General features: G+C 40.5%; 1 protein-coding gene across 1 annotated transcript; it reads right to left on the bottom strand.

Moving 5' to 3' along the window:
- Nucleotides 1–2576: 2576 nt before the first annotated feature.
- On the bottom strand, nt 2577–14699 carry actr1b (actin related protein 1B). The gene is made up of 11 exons (XM_088624116.1): nt 14499–14699; nt 10846–10910; nt 9788–9863; nt 9009–9134; nt 8319–8443; nt 7496–7712; nt 7008–7100; nt 5769–5943; nt 5157–5218; nt 4052–4092; nt 2577–3126 (listed from the first exon to the last, which is right to left on the bottom strand). The coding sequence occupies exons 1-11, from the start codon at nt 14544–14546 to the stop codon at nt 3024–3026; spliced, it is 1131 nt and encodes a 376-aa protein (XP_088480242.1). The 5' UTR covers nt 14547–14699; the 3' UTR covers nt 2577–3023.
- Nucleotides 14700–15800: the final 1101 nt, after the last annotated feature.

Below are 15800 nucleotides of genomic sequence, written 5' to 3'. Positions count from 1 at the left end.
TTTCTGTTCTGCTTGGGATTCATCACCTCACTGCATAGATTGCTGTGTTTGGTTGGATGTGTTCATTGCTTAAGGTTTTAAATCAACCTTTCCAATTTTACAATAATTGACAGCCACATTTTCAAACGATTTCAATAGGACTGCAAGTTCTCTACTGCAAATTAAACAAACAATAAACAAGCACGGTGCTTGGAATGCAAGTACAGAAAATTTAATTCCAGTTTAAATAACTAAGGGATCATTTAAGAGTCGTGACAGCTGAGTCATGATTTAATTTTACTTTCCTAACCGTTATTTCCTCCCATTAACTGATGGACAATTTAATTCAAAAGAGGGAAAAAATATTCTTGTTGTGACTTTAAGGAGACAGGAGAAACAACTCAAACATTTAAGGCAGCATAAAAATGAATTTGTTCAGAACCTCAGTGTCAGAACTCATCATTTATGTGTAATGGAGGGCATTGTCTCTAGAGACAGACCTTCCCCCTAAATCTAAAGGATCACTGGGCTTGGACTCTGTTATTCAAGATCAGAAGCATAAGTCCATTTGGTTGTTGAGCTATACAGTGTGCCTCCTGGACAAAAGGTTTACAGCACACCTACAATTCCACTATCTGTACTCCACTTTGACGTTTATAAAGATATGAGGATTTAGCACAAATATTTGAAGGAAAACAGTGTTGATGGTGAATATTTACAAGTGCAATAGGTGACCACCCACAGTGACTGCTTTGGAGCTGATTGAAGGACTTCAAAGTCCAAGGTAACCTGCAGATTTAAACTGACAGCTGAAAATATTTTTGCAAGACAAGTTCATCTGTTTTGGAATGGCCATTCACATCTTACCATGATAAACAGCCCACACTTCTTCAGACACTGAATATATCATTTAAATCTTTGCATTAAATGGTAGAGTAGTAACAGGCTGCAGTATTAAAAATACTGCAAATATCTCCCACAATATAAAACATGTAAGATTTTCAGACATTTTCCATTTATTGTGAGTTTTTAGCCTCTTTCAAACTGCTGTTGGACATTTTTTAATGCTGCTTGAAAGATAGTCAAGAATTTCTGAAACCCATTCACATGATCTTGCTCCTGGACTTCATTATCTGGAAGGAAGCAGTCAATGAATAATTCAATTTAACTGCTTAATCCCAATACAATTTCAATCCACATATTTGATTCCCTACTTTAATCTACATATTCTTTAATTATTTGAGTTTAACCAGACAATCTGAAGGACAGAATTGTGATTTCTGATATAGCTCTCTATACCACAAAAGTAATGTACGGTTAGGGATTGGATATAGCTCAAAACAGAACATGCCTTGCTAACTTGCCATTATCTGTGCCCTAATAATGAAACACCTAAAGCATTAATCACAGCAACAGATGCACGCACAGGCAGTTGAGAATTAACTCACAATGAAAAGGACCACTCATTCTCAGCATCCTATGGAAAGTGTACAAGTTTCAGAAAGCCATAAAGACAACAACAGCTAGGTGAACTTGTCTTCAGGTGTCAAGATTCAAGGGGAATGTTTATATTTTAATATTATGCTAATATCTCTATCACGTCTAATACAGGAGACATGTTTTTCAATTGATTTTATACCTGTAAGAGGTAATAATGATCATACTGATTGTTGATCATTTCCACATCCAATAATGAGAATTGGAGAGAAGTAGATTGCATTCTCCGACACATCTACTAATGGCTGGAAATGAATATTCATGGATAATTAAACTGACATACAAATCTCAAATTATAGCCTGGCCACAAATACAAGTTTTAAATTGTTTACACAGACACAAAGATACAAACGGAGAACTTCAAACAGTATCATGGTCAAAGGGGTAATAAGCTATAATAAGTTATTAATAAGATCGTTTTGCAATTATAGCAGAGCATTGCACAACTGCTGATGAACACGTTAGCCAAACACTATTTCCTTAGCTCACTTTTTCCTCTAACTGTATAAAATGGGAAAAGCAAATCAAAGCGTGTAAAACGTGGAATGTAAGCAAGGAAATAAGTCAAAACTAAACCACATCTTGAAAAGCTTACTAAAAAAAAGCAAAAGCTGCACTATACACCACAAGCTACATCTGCATGCTTTATGAGGTAACAAAATCCCATGAGAATCTATGACGTTTTCAGAGATGCTGACAGCACTGAACCTGGGTTCTCGAGGAAATCCTTCAGTGGATGTTGCTTTGAATTGCTGCTTATGTAGCAGGGCAGTATTGGAGCTCCAATGCTATCTACTGAAAAACATGTGTTTAATGTTTTGTGCTTGGACTCTACAGTACTCTACTGTATTAAAACTGTATGGGAGGTTCCTACCCAGCTGCATGACTCCATTACCATTACCACACATAGACTGGTCCTGATTAGTGTAGCTGTACAGTGCTCTTCTGTGTATTATTTATCAACATAGTCAAACTGACAAACAACTATTAAAAATGAAGATTTTTTTTAAAAAAATGGGCTAGCAACCCATTTCTTTCAACATTCACCAACGCTGCAGAACTGTAAAGACTGGAACATGGAAAAGAAAACAAGAACGTGATCAAAGTAGAACTGAATTTATCCAGTTAACAAGAACATTAACTTCCATTAATGGCAAAAACAACTCATTAGAAAGAGCAATGATATCACATGGGCTTAGATTAACATCTTTATAAATACTTCATGCTTTCGTTTAGGAATGCAGCCATCAGTTTCGCCCAAATGTACAAATATAAGAGTCCACTACAGAGGGAGCTGTGTCTGAAAGCCTGCTGTGTTTGACAGATCTGGGGCGGGTGGATGGGAAATTGACCAAGACTGTCTGCCCGAACCTTCTGCCAGTCCTGGCTGATATGCCCCACGAGTGTGTGTGTAGAGGGGCATCAGCTGGCATGCCGGGCTCAAGGATCCTGGCTTCTCCCTGTAAAATGTGGGAAAGGGGCCTTGGGAAGGTGGAGGGGCTGGATTTGAACCAGAACGATCGGGGCTGGGGGGGGCCTGTCTTTTATTAGAAGGTCTTCCTATGGATGGCGCGAGCTCCATCCTCTTCATATTCCTTCTTGGAGACCCACATCTTCTTAAAGGTGTCTAGAGAAGCCAGGATTGACCCCCTGCACAGAATGAGAGAGAATACGGGCATGTGACAGGCTGCAGGAACTGCTTAGAAGTGGCTGGGGTTGTGGCAGAATAATCATAACAGATAATCATACTGCATGCACCTGGACTGGGTTTGATATTGTCAGTAACGTGAGCAACACTGCACTCACTGCAGAAAGGTTTTATTTTTAAGTCCAAATGTCAGAGATGTCTATCCTAAGACTGCCCTTACTGCAGCACAGTTCCCCCATATTATCACCATGCCAGTGAACTGGAGATACAAAACGACCAAGCGCCACCTACTAACCCACCAAAATCCTTTGCTGATTGCCTGCTCCCTGGCTAGCACTGCTAGGCTTCAGAGTTGAGGCTGGGGTGATGACTGTTTATGTATTATTGACACACTGTTGCCCATAAACACAGTAGTAACACACTCAATGTAATGTAAAAAAAAGAAACAGAAAAATGTGAAAGAAAAAAGAACATATAGCCACTGTATATAGTAACCTATGAAGATGATTAATACCAGCATGCTAATTTGTATGGGACAACTTTACAAATTAGACATGTTAAATTGTACATATTACACTGTGAAACAATTATTTAATAATTAAAAATTGTCAGCTGTGTTTTCCATGGTGGATTGCGGGCATTGTTAAGTTCAACAGTCTCCAGCTGATGCAACTTGTAGATTTTGCATCTCTGTCTTGTTTGATGCCATTGTTCTGACACACAAAGCAATGCTGCTTGTGCATTGGTCCGGGACGCCTCTGCGATCTGCTAAACCATCAATTGTGAGGAGAACTCCTCCTGCACAATCCTGACTATTAATGGTCAAAATATTGCCACAGCCTTATACCAGTTTTCTCACCAGATTTCTACTCTATCTCTTAGTCTAAAACTGGAAATCACAAAAAGGATTTTGCAGTGAGTTCTTACCCAATCCACGTGGAGTACAATCTCTCCTGGGGTGCAGAGATCTACAGAGGAGAGACAAGGGAGAAACACATCAGTTTTTTTTATTGAATGATTGGAAAAGACCCACTCAGATCACATTCACCCTGTTCAGAAGAAAGACATTTCTGTGCATTTGGTAGTATTTCCAGCTGCTTCAGGGATGCCTTCTTATAGAGCATATAAAATAGTAATAATCACTGCAAATGTTCTTGGGAAATAAATTAGTGCTACACTGTAATACTGCATCACTGCTGAAAAAAGACATGGATGTTATATCATTTATAGGTTTTTCATGCACTTCACAGAGAACATACTGTATCTTTGACAATCTGTCTTAGAAGTAACTATAGCCTTCCTCCGCCAACTGCAGGGGTGACATTCTTGCTTCTGTCCACAAGCAGTGCGACTGGCGAACACATTTGGCCATGTCCCTCGGACCACACCTACACCATCTACCTCATCGTGATTTTTTATTTATCCTTATTTATTTATCTTCCTGTCAGTAAGAATTCCATTTTACCAGTACATGTCCCAGTTACATATGGCAATAAAGTTCAAGTTCAAGTGCTGACAAAACTGCGGTTGGTAAATACTGAGAACAGTGGCGGAAGAGAGGATTAGGGTCCCACAGTCCATGTTACACTCATCACTGCCGCAGACTGCTCCCCGTACATATTACAGAAATCATGTGTGCACAATAATGTGAAAAACACGCACTGAGCACGGAGACGTGTTGTGTGCAAGGGAGATGCACGAGAGAGACAAGTTGACAAGAGTCACGAGTCTGTGGAGAATATTTGCACTTATCAAATATTTAACCATGTAGGAGCAAGGTTTTAACCTTTTTTTAATCTTTTTTAAGGTTTTAACCATGTAGGAGCAAGCCTGCGACTGGAAAGACAGGTACACAGCATGGCAATCATGAGTGAGTGGGTTCTGTGGTTGGCAAGAGAAGGCTACACTCATTAAAAACGCAGTGTGTAAAATCCCTTCGCACTCTGCCACCATCAATGAAGGACTGTGCTGTAAGGATTTCTTTGAGAGCACCGGCTCTGCAGAAAACATCTCCACACTTTAGGGAATGTACCTTTATTTTAACATCTTTGGGTGCCAACTTCTTCACTTCACTTAACAACCGGTCCCCAAAACCTGGCAAAGACACAGAGAGAGCAAACATGTAAGAAGTGCATTTCTGCAGTAGCAAGGCAAACTTCTCCCACTTACTCAGAACAACACATTTGAGGTTCCATCACAGAAGAGGGAACTCACAAGGGCAAGGGATGATTATAGTTAAGGATGGAACAAAAAACATTCTTAAGCAATAAGGTAAGCGATTGATCGATTTTTTTTGTTAAATTAGAGTCTCGAATAGTTTTCTCTGGTTCCCCTCATGTCAGTTATGCTTGTATCAGAAAAGTTATTTTACATCAAAATGGCAGAAAACGGCACCCCTACACCCATCATCACTGAGATCACAAACTTGTTTGCAGTGAATAAAGACTCTGTAACATCTGTGTTGATCCAAATAAAAGTGGGCTGGAATTTGAGAGATAAAAAGGGATTCTCCTGTCTGGTTAAAAAAGGGAACAGACAGACTGAGCAAGAAAGACGTACTGAGAGAGAGAAGTGGTGAAGGATAAAGTCTCACAAAGTGGTAGAGAACAGGAGGAGACCGAGAGAGAGGAAAGAGGGCGGTCACCTTTAAACAGCGTGGATCCTCCTGACAGTACAATGTTTGAGAAGAGCGTGCGTCGCAGGTCCATGTCTGACTTCTGGATGGCGAAGGCCAGCACCTCATGAATGCCCTCACTCTCGTCTCCAATCAAGTCCGGCCGGAACAGCAGCTCAGGGGCCCGGAACCGGGCCGGCCCGATCTGAAGGAAGCAGAGTCAAGGTCAAAGCAAAAAAGAGCGGCAAAAAAACAGACCAAGCTTATCAATCAACAGCAATCTTTAAAAAAACATTCAAACTCTCATGTGGAAACAAGGACAGGGAAATATCGGGACAGTGCTGAACAGTATTAAAGGTATTCAAGTTCAAGTTCAAGTTTATTGTCATTACACTCATATACATGGTATATGGTATAACGAAATGCTATTTAGCTAGCTCTCGGACATAAGTAGTACAAAGAGAGAAAAAAAAACACAACAACAACAACAACAATACAATTGTGTAGCAAAAGAAAGACAGAGACAACAGGCAGTGTGCAAAAAACAACAACAGACGATGTGCAAAAAAAACAACAGGCAATGTGCAAAAAAAACAACAGGCAATGTGCAAAAAACAACAAAAAAAGTAACAGGTTATGTGCAAAAATATGCATCAACAGAATAAAATAAAGGGATAGAAATTATGGGGAGTGAGCTTTTGACATGTATGGTAGAGGTAGATTTTCAATGTGTGTTTGGGTTTTTGGTAAGAAAGAAAGAAAGGAAGAATTCTTTTGTAGTATAAATATTCAGCACAGTTGAAGCTATTCTTTAAATGTAAATTTCTATGGACTACAGAAGTACTTAAAATTCCAATGCAGTAACTAGGGCTAGAGGGGAATATTGAACTATAACCTTTAGATTTGGTGTTTTTCTTACTTGAACCTGTGCTGAGAAAAGTATGCAGTGCAGTCAAACCCTTTTTATGGCAGCTTTGCTATGTTAAGACCATACTAAAACAGAAGTTGTTGATTGAGATGGGTAAGCCATTTACAGGAGCCCAAAAATGAGACAAAACATTTTTTCCTTCTCTGAAATAATATATGGACTAACACAGCCTTAGTAAAACCCTTTTCACACATGAAAAGATCACCACACTACAGCTGCGTAACACACACAGTACAACCCATCAGGCAGATGCAGAGTAACAACAGTGGTGGCCAATTCAGCTGACAGGCCCCACTTGGAAGAAAAAAAGCTCATGAAAAGTTGTGAAAGGGGATTCTTACATCCAGAGTGCTGCCATCAGGTAGTGTGTACTGGGCTTTCTCTGTCTCCAGGGTCTCATCCTTCTGAGGGTTCAAGGACAGGTAGCATGCTCTCTGTAGGGAGACGAGGAACACAAGGTTCATACACAACCTCTCTGTTATACGGTTTTAATCCCTATAATGATTAAGAGGGAACACAGTGCATGATTCTGTGCTGAAACTGCCCAGTTTTACAGCAATTATTATTGCCTAAAAAGTCAAATGCTTGTCTTAGAAATTGTTTATAAGAGGGCATAAGGGATTTGATAAAAAAATTAATAACATTGAGGTTTATACCTCAAAAAACTCAAACTCAAAAAACGAAATTGGAAACAGCATTCTTGTTTTCCTCTGATCAGTCTAAAAACACCCCAGATGAGGATGCTGTGCAATGCCATCGTCACTACATGAAGCCAGAGCTCCCAGCTCCGAACCCCAGAGAGTGACTCCCGCCCTGGAGCCTGCCTTACCTCCTTGATGGTGCGCACCACCTCGAACTCAGCGGACGTGTGGAAGTCGTAGCCTTCCTTGCGCAGCAACAGGCGGAGGTAGCGAGACACGTCCCGCCCGGCGATGTCGACCCGCATGATGGAGTGCGGCATGGCGAATCCCTCGTAGATGGGCACGGCGTGGGTCACCCCGTCCCCCGCGTCCAGGACCACACCGGTTGTCCTCCCTGTGGCGTACCTGTCCGGCCAAGAACAGGTTCAGCCCTGACCGCACGCACTCCACGCAGAATGGGCGGGTCTGAACCCACCGGCAATCTTTTGTTTTAGATTATTTATTGGTTTCCTTTCCGTGTGAAACACTCCCGTTTCCTCCAGATCTGGATTGGGGAACAACCGATCTGATCAGCCAACAGCCTCCACTTAATCAAACTTAATACAAAACTTAATACAAAACTCAGCACCTCTGACATTAAAATTAATTCTCACAGACACAAGGACCTAAATTGGCTGGCACCTCAGAAATCTCAGGATTTGCATATGATCATGATCACAAATTTACCAGTGATAAGCAAATATCCCTGCTTTAATTTCAGATGATCAAAACCATCATTCAGCCTGGCTGTAACCCTACATTGTCTCAAGTATTCACAACTCAGTTGTTGACATGAATCAAAAGAAAACTGATCTAACTAATCCCACGATAAGTTAGCAGTATGAAGTCAGTGTGAAAGGAGAGTTTTCAGTACAGTTTTCGTGACGGCAGCAGTATAAAGGAAAATGCTGTGCTCCAGTGAAGGAGTGTGTGAGCAGTGATTCAAGAGTCTACAGTGAAGAAGGAGCTCACAGGCTAAGGACAGCTTGCATGGAGATGAAGAGGGCAGGCACGTTGAAGGTCTCGAAGAACACTTCGGCTGCTCGCTCGCGGTTCTTGCTGGGGTTCAGTGGTGCCTCAGTCAGCAGCACAGGATGCTGGGGAGGCAAAAAAGTGGGGAAATGCAGGAAAATCACCAGTGGAAGTAGGACGAATGTCTGTGATGACCACAAAATGTCAAATTAATGTGTACATTCCTGCTCATAATATACTAACACATACATACAAGTATACTAAAACATATCTGTAGACATGCTGTTAATAACAAAATAATAAAATGTGGTTAATTCCATTATTTGTAACTGGAAAATCTCCCCCCGATTAAACATTTTCATATAAAATGCATCAGTAACACAACAATGGTGTTCTGGGAAGAATTACTGTATTCAAAATTCTCAACGGCACTGACTAAGTCAACGCAGTGAACTTCTTTGGAAAAAACAGGGTAACACAAACCAGACGACACAAGTGGAAACTATGCAGAAGTGCTTTTAAAATTGAGGGTTGCGGGAGGGTGGAACATTTTGCCCAGCCATGTCTCTGAAGCCGACACCCTGGTTTCCTTCAAGGAAGGGCTGGATGAGATCCTGGAATCAGTTAGCTCCACAGAATGGGATAGATGAGCCAAAAAGTTTGCATTGTTTCTAATGTTCTTCTGCCTACCTCTTCAGAGAAAGTCTGCAGTTGGTCTTTGGAGTAGACATACTGCCAAATGCGCTCCATGTCATTCCAGTCTTTCACGATCCCGTGCTCCATGGGATACCGCACTGACAGAAGTCCCCGGTGCTCCTGCATAGTACAGGCAAAGAGGGAACACGAGAGAGAATGGATTTCTCTTCTCAGCAGGTCACAGAGATGATCAGATCGATAATTCGGATATAATTCATTTGCTTCTGCAGGAAACACATATGATTAAGAGGAACAGGGTTTCTGTACACTGCCAGTTCATCTTGAAAGAACAGCACTGCAGAGTGAAGTTCAAACATTAATTAATAAAAGGACTGTGACAATTTCAAAAATTACCTTTTATAAAACAGATCTTAAAAGGAGTCGGATCTCTGTCCATCTGTAGCAATGTTAAGCCCCCACATGTTGATAATATAGCACTATATTAAGATGTGCATTATTTACCAGTTTAGAAAAGCAGTCCACTTACATGTGATACATTTTTTTAAAACACCCTGAAAAGACTGTGATTTGAATTCCAATTTAAGGATAATTTGAAAGGTTCACTATTGGTCAGGTGTGAATAACAAATGTGTGATTCTTTTTTGTAATACAATCATCCTTGAAAAAGGCAAGTTTCAACAAAATGTTGTCTTTTGTTGTTCATTTTGTGCCAACGAGTAAAAGTCAGTGTGTGACTACTTTTGTGGTTTACTTGAGGTTGCTAAGCCATCCTGATTAAAATGATGATATCGGGGCACAGAAAATAGAGTTACCTCTGCTTTAGGGCCAATGAAGAGATCCCCTTCCAGGGCACCTGCCATCACCCGCACGTGCTTGGGACGTCCCACACTGGAATTGAGACACAGGTCATGTGTAAGCCAAACCCTGGCACGTCAAAGCAGCATGGATACTTACAGGCAATATTCCCTCCAGTTACTCCGGTTAATCTAACACACATACAAGGAGGCTTCCTACTTTTTAACGTCCCTAATATTCCAACTGTGTCGATTTATTTTTTTATGAAAGCGCATAATGTGAACTTAATATGCTTCCCGTGCCATAATTTGTCCACATCCTTCCACCTTGTAAAATCTGAAAAAGAGTAACCTGCTCCACAACGAGAGTGTTATTTTCATCTCTTAAAATAGAAAAACCGTGAAACAGCAGACAAAAGGAAAGCATGCGCGTCAAACTTGAACCAAAAGGACTGGTTTTTAGTCACTTCCCGTTCTTCATCTGTGTTATTTTGGAGGGAAATACCTCTATACAACATCCTAAAGCACTGACCTACACGGCAACAAGCAGAGATTAATTCCACAGTGAAAAGTAAAATGAAGAAAATAATTTCGGCTGTGGAGCCTTTTCCAGATCTTTACTGTTTAAACTTACTGCTTAGATAATGGAACTGGGGAAGGGACGATAAAGCATGTCATAAACAGTTGTAAAGTTTTTTTATTTCAAATGGGAGAATGGAAGATCAAAGCAAAGATACTGATGTTACAGAAAACCAAAACTAACCTGTATGGAAGATAGGAATTCTGTTAGTGGAACCTGATTGTCATACTTCTGCTTTTTTATCATTTTATATTTTTGAATTTTAGTAAACAGAATAAACAGTCATGGAAACAATCATGTTGCTCGATATCTATTACACATGTATGTCTATTCATGCACTGTAAACTACTGCTTATGAAGAGATATACACAGTCATCACTGTGCTTGAAAATCTGAGATAGAGTAACCTGGGGAACTTCAAAAACAGGAAAGTTTTTCATGAATACAATGTCTAAAGAAATATCTATTTTTACATCAAAACCAAAAAATGACTTACTAGTTGGGAAAACAGTATTTGGGAATCTGATCTCCAGCAAAGCCAGCTTTAACAGCACCTGATCCCTAAAAAAAGAGAAATAAAGATAAGAGTGTAAATAATTATCACTTCTGAAAAAGAATCAAGTTTTACTGACAAACAAAAACTACTGGATTTATACAAACTAATAGAGTCTGCTTTTGGAAATAAATTATTCCTGAAAGTTAAACAAGTAACATGAACATTTTAATTAATTTTTGTCATTTCCAACAAGGATAGCTTTCCACAAGCCTCAGCTGGTTCTCTCTTGTTTTGAATCAAGTCTGGATTATACAAACCTTTGTTTTCAATGAAGAAGATGCAAACCTTAGTGATACTATGAAACTATGATGCTATAAAACAGAATAAAGTACGGACAGAAATCTTAATAAAAATGTCACCCACAACTCCAGCCCAAAAATCTGAGGATATTTTCCAACCTGCCTCGGTGCAAAGCTCTCATAACAACTTTGAAGACGACAAGAGTGAAAATGGTTGCTTTTGAACATATAAAGAAAGTAGGTGAGAAAGATTACAAATGAGAAGAGGCAGTTCAGCTCATCTAACCTGTTTGGCAGTTATAAATGAATTGATTCAAGGATCCCACCCAGCCATGACCTTAAAAAAGCCAGGGTACCAGCATCAACAACATGGCTAGGTACCTGTTCCAGACCCCCACAACCCTTTGGGTAAAGAAGAGCCTCCTGCTCTTGGTTTTAAATGCACATTCTGAAGACGTCCACTGTATTGACTTTGTCGATGCCTTTGAGGATTCTGAATACTTGTGTCAGGTCCCCGTGCAATCTTCTCAGTTCAATAATAAAAATCATCAGTTCCTTCAGACTGGCAGTGTAGGCCATTCCCTTAAGCCTGGAAATGTATCTGGTACTTTGTATTTGTATAATGTATTTTGGTATTCTCCTACCGCCACAGGTATAGACTGATCTCTCTTTCAGACATCATTGTTTCCCTTCATAGACACACAGCATGTCAAAGCCTCTGTAGCCATTTCACTGAAGTAGACCAAACTTCAACTAATTCATCTATACTGTATGGGTCATTAAGGAACACAAAGATCTGCCATGGGTGCAATAACTCTTCCAAAACATTATACATAAAACAAGCACAATCTTAGTGCTCTCCATCTTAAGACGCGGTTATCACAGTTATTTCACTTATTGCCTCCTGGACTGGCTTTGCTAAAACTGTTTAAGGAACTGGAAAAACAACATTTTCATTTTAATAAGGTAAACATCAGAGCAATTTTAACTCAACTCAGTGGCTGCCGATCAGAAAACATTCAGTATACTTCGAATCAAAAGCCCACATTTGAAGAAAAAAAAACAACTTCCAAAAATACCCAGATTGTCTGGGATTCTTACATCAAGTCAGCTGATCTTAAAAATGATGCTTACGATAGGAATATTGTATTGTTGTGGTGCTGCTGGTGTCACTATTTTTGGAAGAATGATAATGAAATTCAAAAGAGAATTTTCAACATAAAAATGGTCAAATAAATGGGAAATGGATATGCTTTTGAACTCTAAAATTTCAAAAATAAATACCGCCGATTGTTATGGGTATTTGACATTCTAGCATTTCAAAAGAGCTTGAACAAAGAAGCCCGTATCAGGATCTTTAACACAACAAACAGGCTTTATTAGCTTGTTTTTTTCATATTGTTATTTTTTTTTGGTTTTACCTCAGGCAATCACATTGTGACTAATGGATGTTTGTGATACTAAGATCAATTAGTAATAGCCCTTGCTGCAGTTCAACACATCTTAATACAGAGACCTATTTAAGTCACTAATTCTCTGCTCCTGTCCCACAAACTGAACAAGTGCTTTCAGTCCAAGCAAAGCATTACTGATCAAAACACTGCCCATTCCAGATGCAACTGCAAAACAGGAAGAGACTAGATATACCTGAGAATCAGTTTTGAAAAAATTCAAGAAACAAAAACATTAAATTAAAATAAAAGTGCCTCCCATTTTGATAACTGTCCTATCGGACCTCAATTACAATAAGGTAACTGCAGTTTCTACTAGCTTCGCAATGTGTTCAAAGGGAGCACTAAAATTTAGAGCAACTGGTAAAGAACATCCAACACAAGAGCCTTCAGATGGCAGAGGACCATGTCCCTGAGGAACTGGTTTCATAATTACTGTTAGATCCAGAATGTTTTTAAGAGGATTTCTGTATATAAGGGCATCCCACTGTGAAAACCTACCAGAAAGGCACATCAGCACCTTTGAAATATTTGGAAAGCCTTGAGGACAAAACAATCCTATGTTGTGTGTTCCACTTTCAAAAACACTGATGTTTCATCAAGGAACAAAGACAGAAAAAATATTCTTATTCATGGTATCAGATATGAAAGCATTATTTCTTTTTTTTTCAGGATCATAATAAGACTGTCAAACGTTGGCTGAAACAGGATGAAGACTATCACAGGTGCCATTATTCCAAAAGATGATGGTGATAATGCTCTGTAATGAAAATAACATCCAAGAATTCTGGACCCAGACTGACTGCCTGCGGATTCATCACAGACTCATGCTTACAGAGTCCTCTAGCAAGATAGCTATGCAGTAGCACAGGATGCTTTTGTGCGGCTCACCTGCACATTAAAGAACTTTGATAATTCATTCTAATCTGACACTTTTTTAGCCAGTTTGTACGTTTGAAAGTCTGAAATGTGGAATGCCTGATTTCTGAATCCAAGAGTGGACGTGCGCTTGTTACACAGCATACAATGAGCTTAGTCCAGGTTTTACAATGGAAATACGTGTACTGCTCTGCCTTTTAAAATGACAATCGTACCGTTGCAATCCAAGAATTTACGGCAAACCACTTAAACAGAATGACTGAGATTAAGTGCGCACTATTTTGGCCTCCGGTAGAATAATATTATAATATTCTTACAACCGTTTCTACCCCCACTGCCTTGTACATGACAGAAATTATCATTTTTAATTTTAAACGCGTGCTATTGCAGTGAACAGCAGGATCTGACGCCGGGTTGTCTTCTGTGCAGCACCAGAGCTACACAACATCCGCGCACATGACCAGATTTCCATTCCGGGTGGAGACGTCGAAGCGAAGGACAACATAAGTTCACAAAAACACAGGGCGCTAGAAGTGGCACCGGCAATGTCTGCCATCGGCTACTGTAATGTCTCCATCACTGCTGGTTTCTGATTCATGAAGCCTTGCAGACGTTATGATAGGCGGAGTCGTGGTACCTCCACAGTGACTTGGCTTCAGTACATCACGATAGCAAAATGGCAATACATACTGTACACACAGCGCTGTTGATTTTGAATTCCCTTCGCATAACAGCGGCAGTGCTAAGCTTATATGATGTGAAAAAATAATGACAATAGCTGAAGCTCTCTGATGACACACCAAGATCTCTAATCGCTAAGCGTTATATTAAAACTGGCTGTGTCGATCTGTATCCCCAGCGATTTTAATGAAGGGGGGTTTAAAGCGCAGCAGTATTCCTAAAGTTTACGAATGAAGCAATTTGAAAACACAAACAGTTGCAGCTGAGCCATAAAAACAATAAACCCATCTCTGTCTAGCGAATGTTTAGGGTGTGGGTAGTTCCACGTAAAACCTGTACTTACATTATCAATCACCACAGGCTGGTTAGCTATTATGTCATAAGACTCCATGACGAGCTGTTTTACTGTTAATCGCTGTAATGTATCTGTTCTCTTTTTCTCAAAATTAAATACATATAAAAAAGCCCTGTCACTTTCCTCTCACACAGCAGTTCGCTAAGCCTCAACCTAACCGGCTACACCTCGGGTAGAAAGGAGAGGGCGGAACAACGCGCTTTGACAGACAAGGCCATTGGCCAATCGATGAGGAAGCAGTGCACAACAACGGACCGGCACAAGGGCAAACCGGATGTGTCGCAGAGCCAATCGGAGAGCGAAGAAGGCGGGCAAGAACTGTTCGAGGTTGGTTGCAGGGAAGACTATGATGTCATCCCCTGATGACTACCCGTTGAACGCACCGAAACAGCGCCCATACAGTATGTCAGAGTAAGCTGATGGGTGTTGGTACGGACAACGCGGCGGACCCTGAAATAGAAGAACCAATGCCCTCAGGGTACCAGAATGTATTAATAGAATTAACCAGAAAATACAAACAAGTATATTTTATTATTTTGTTTTGGTGAACAAATCTCTTGCAAAATCATTTTTTTCTTATATTTGGTGGCCACACTCTTTTGGGTCCTAGGACAGTAGTGCAGTGTATGTAGGGTTAAATGCTACCGGCCACGGCTGGAAGTGGGACAGTGATGGGTCATTTAATACTGCTGCCTCACAGCATTTGGGTCCTAGGTTCATTTCTGGACTGATGTACCTTCCCTGTGGAGTGTGCATCCTCCAGGATGTACTTCTCTTTAGTTCTCTATGCTTCTAAGACGATCACAAACGCTCCCAGGTGTAAGTAAGTGGCTTTCTAATAATGGGTGGATGGTCTAGACTTGCAGTTTCCAATCCTGCTCCAGAGGGAACACTGTCATCTCCTTACCCACAGCGTTGCAGGCAAATTTCAGTTTTCTAATTGGGGTGTGTTTCCACTCTTCCCTACCAGCCAGATTTATGAAGTGTACAAGCTATTGCTGTCTCATGCAGTTTCTCCCATCTCCATCATGGAAGACTAACTCCTTTAGAGTTGCCGTAGGCCTCTTGGTGGTCTCCCTTACTACGGCTCTTCTTGCCCGGACACTCAGTTTTGGAGGACGGCCAGTTCCGGGCAGATTCACAATTGTTCCATATTTTCTCACCTTTTTAATGATGCACTTCACTGTACGCCAGCAGCCATATCACCCTGCAACTCACAACTGGCAACCCACAGAAGCTAAGCAGGTGTGAGCCTGGTCAGTACCTGGATGGGAGACCTCCTGGGAAAAA

This window comes from Lepisosteus platostomus, chromosome 3, assembly GCF_059453375.1.
Source record: "Lepisosteus platostomus isolate fLepPlt1 chromosome 3, fLepPlt1.hap1, whole genome shotgun sequence".
Taxonomy (NCBI): Eukaryota; Metazoa; Chordata; class Actinopteri; order Semionotiformes; family Lepisosteidae; genus Lepisosteus; species Lepisosteus platostomus.
This window is presented reverse-complemented; position numbering and strand designations above follow the sequence as displayed.

What these genes read in the sequence shown, in the direction of transcription:
- actr1b (XM_088624116.1), bottom strand. Translation starts at nt 14,546, where the DNA reads ATGGAGTCTTATGACATAATAGCTAACCAGCCTGTGGTGATTGATAAT. An exon ending in TCATTGGCCCTAAAGCAGAG is followed by an intron (nt 9,135 to 9,787) that starts GTAACTCTATTT and finishes TGTACTATGCAG; the next exon opens with GAGCACCGGGGACTTCTGTC. An exon ending in CTGATGGCAGCACTCTGGAT is followed by an intron (nt 5,944 to 7,007) that starts GTAAGAATCCCC and finishes TGCTTCCTTCAG; the next exon opens with ATCGGGCCGGCCCGGTTCCG.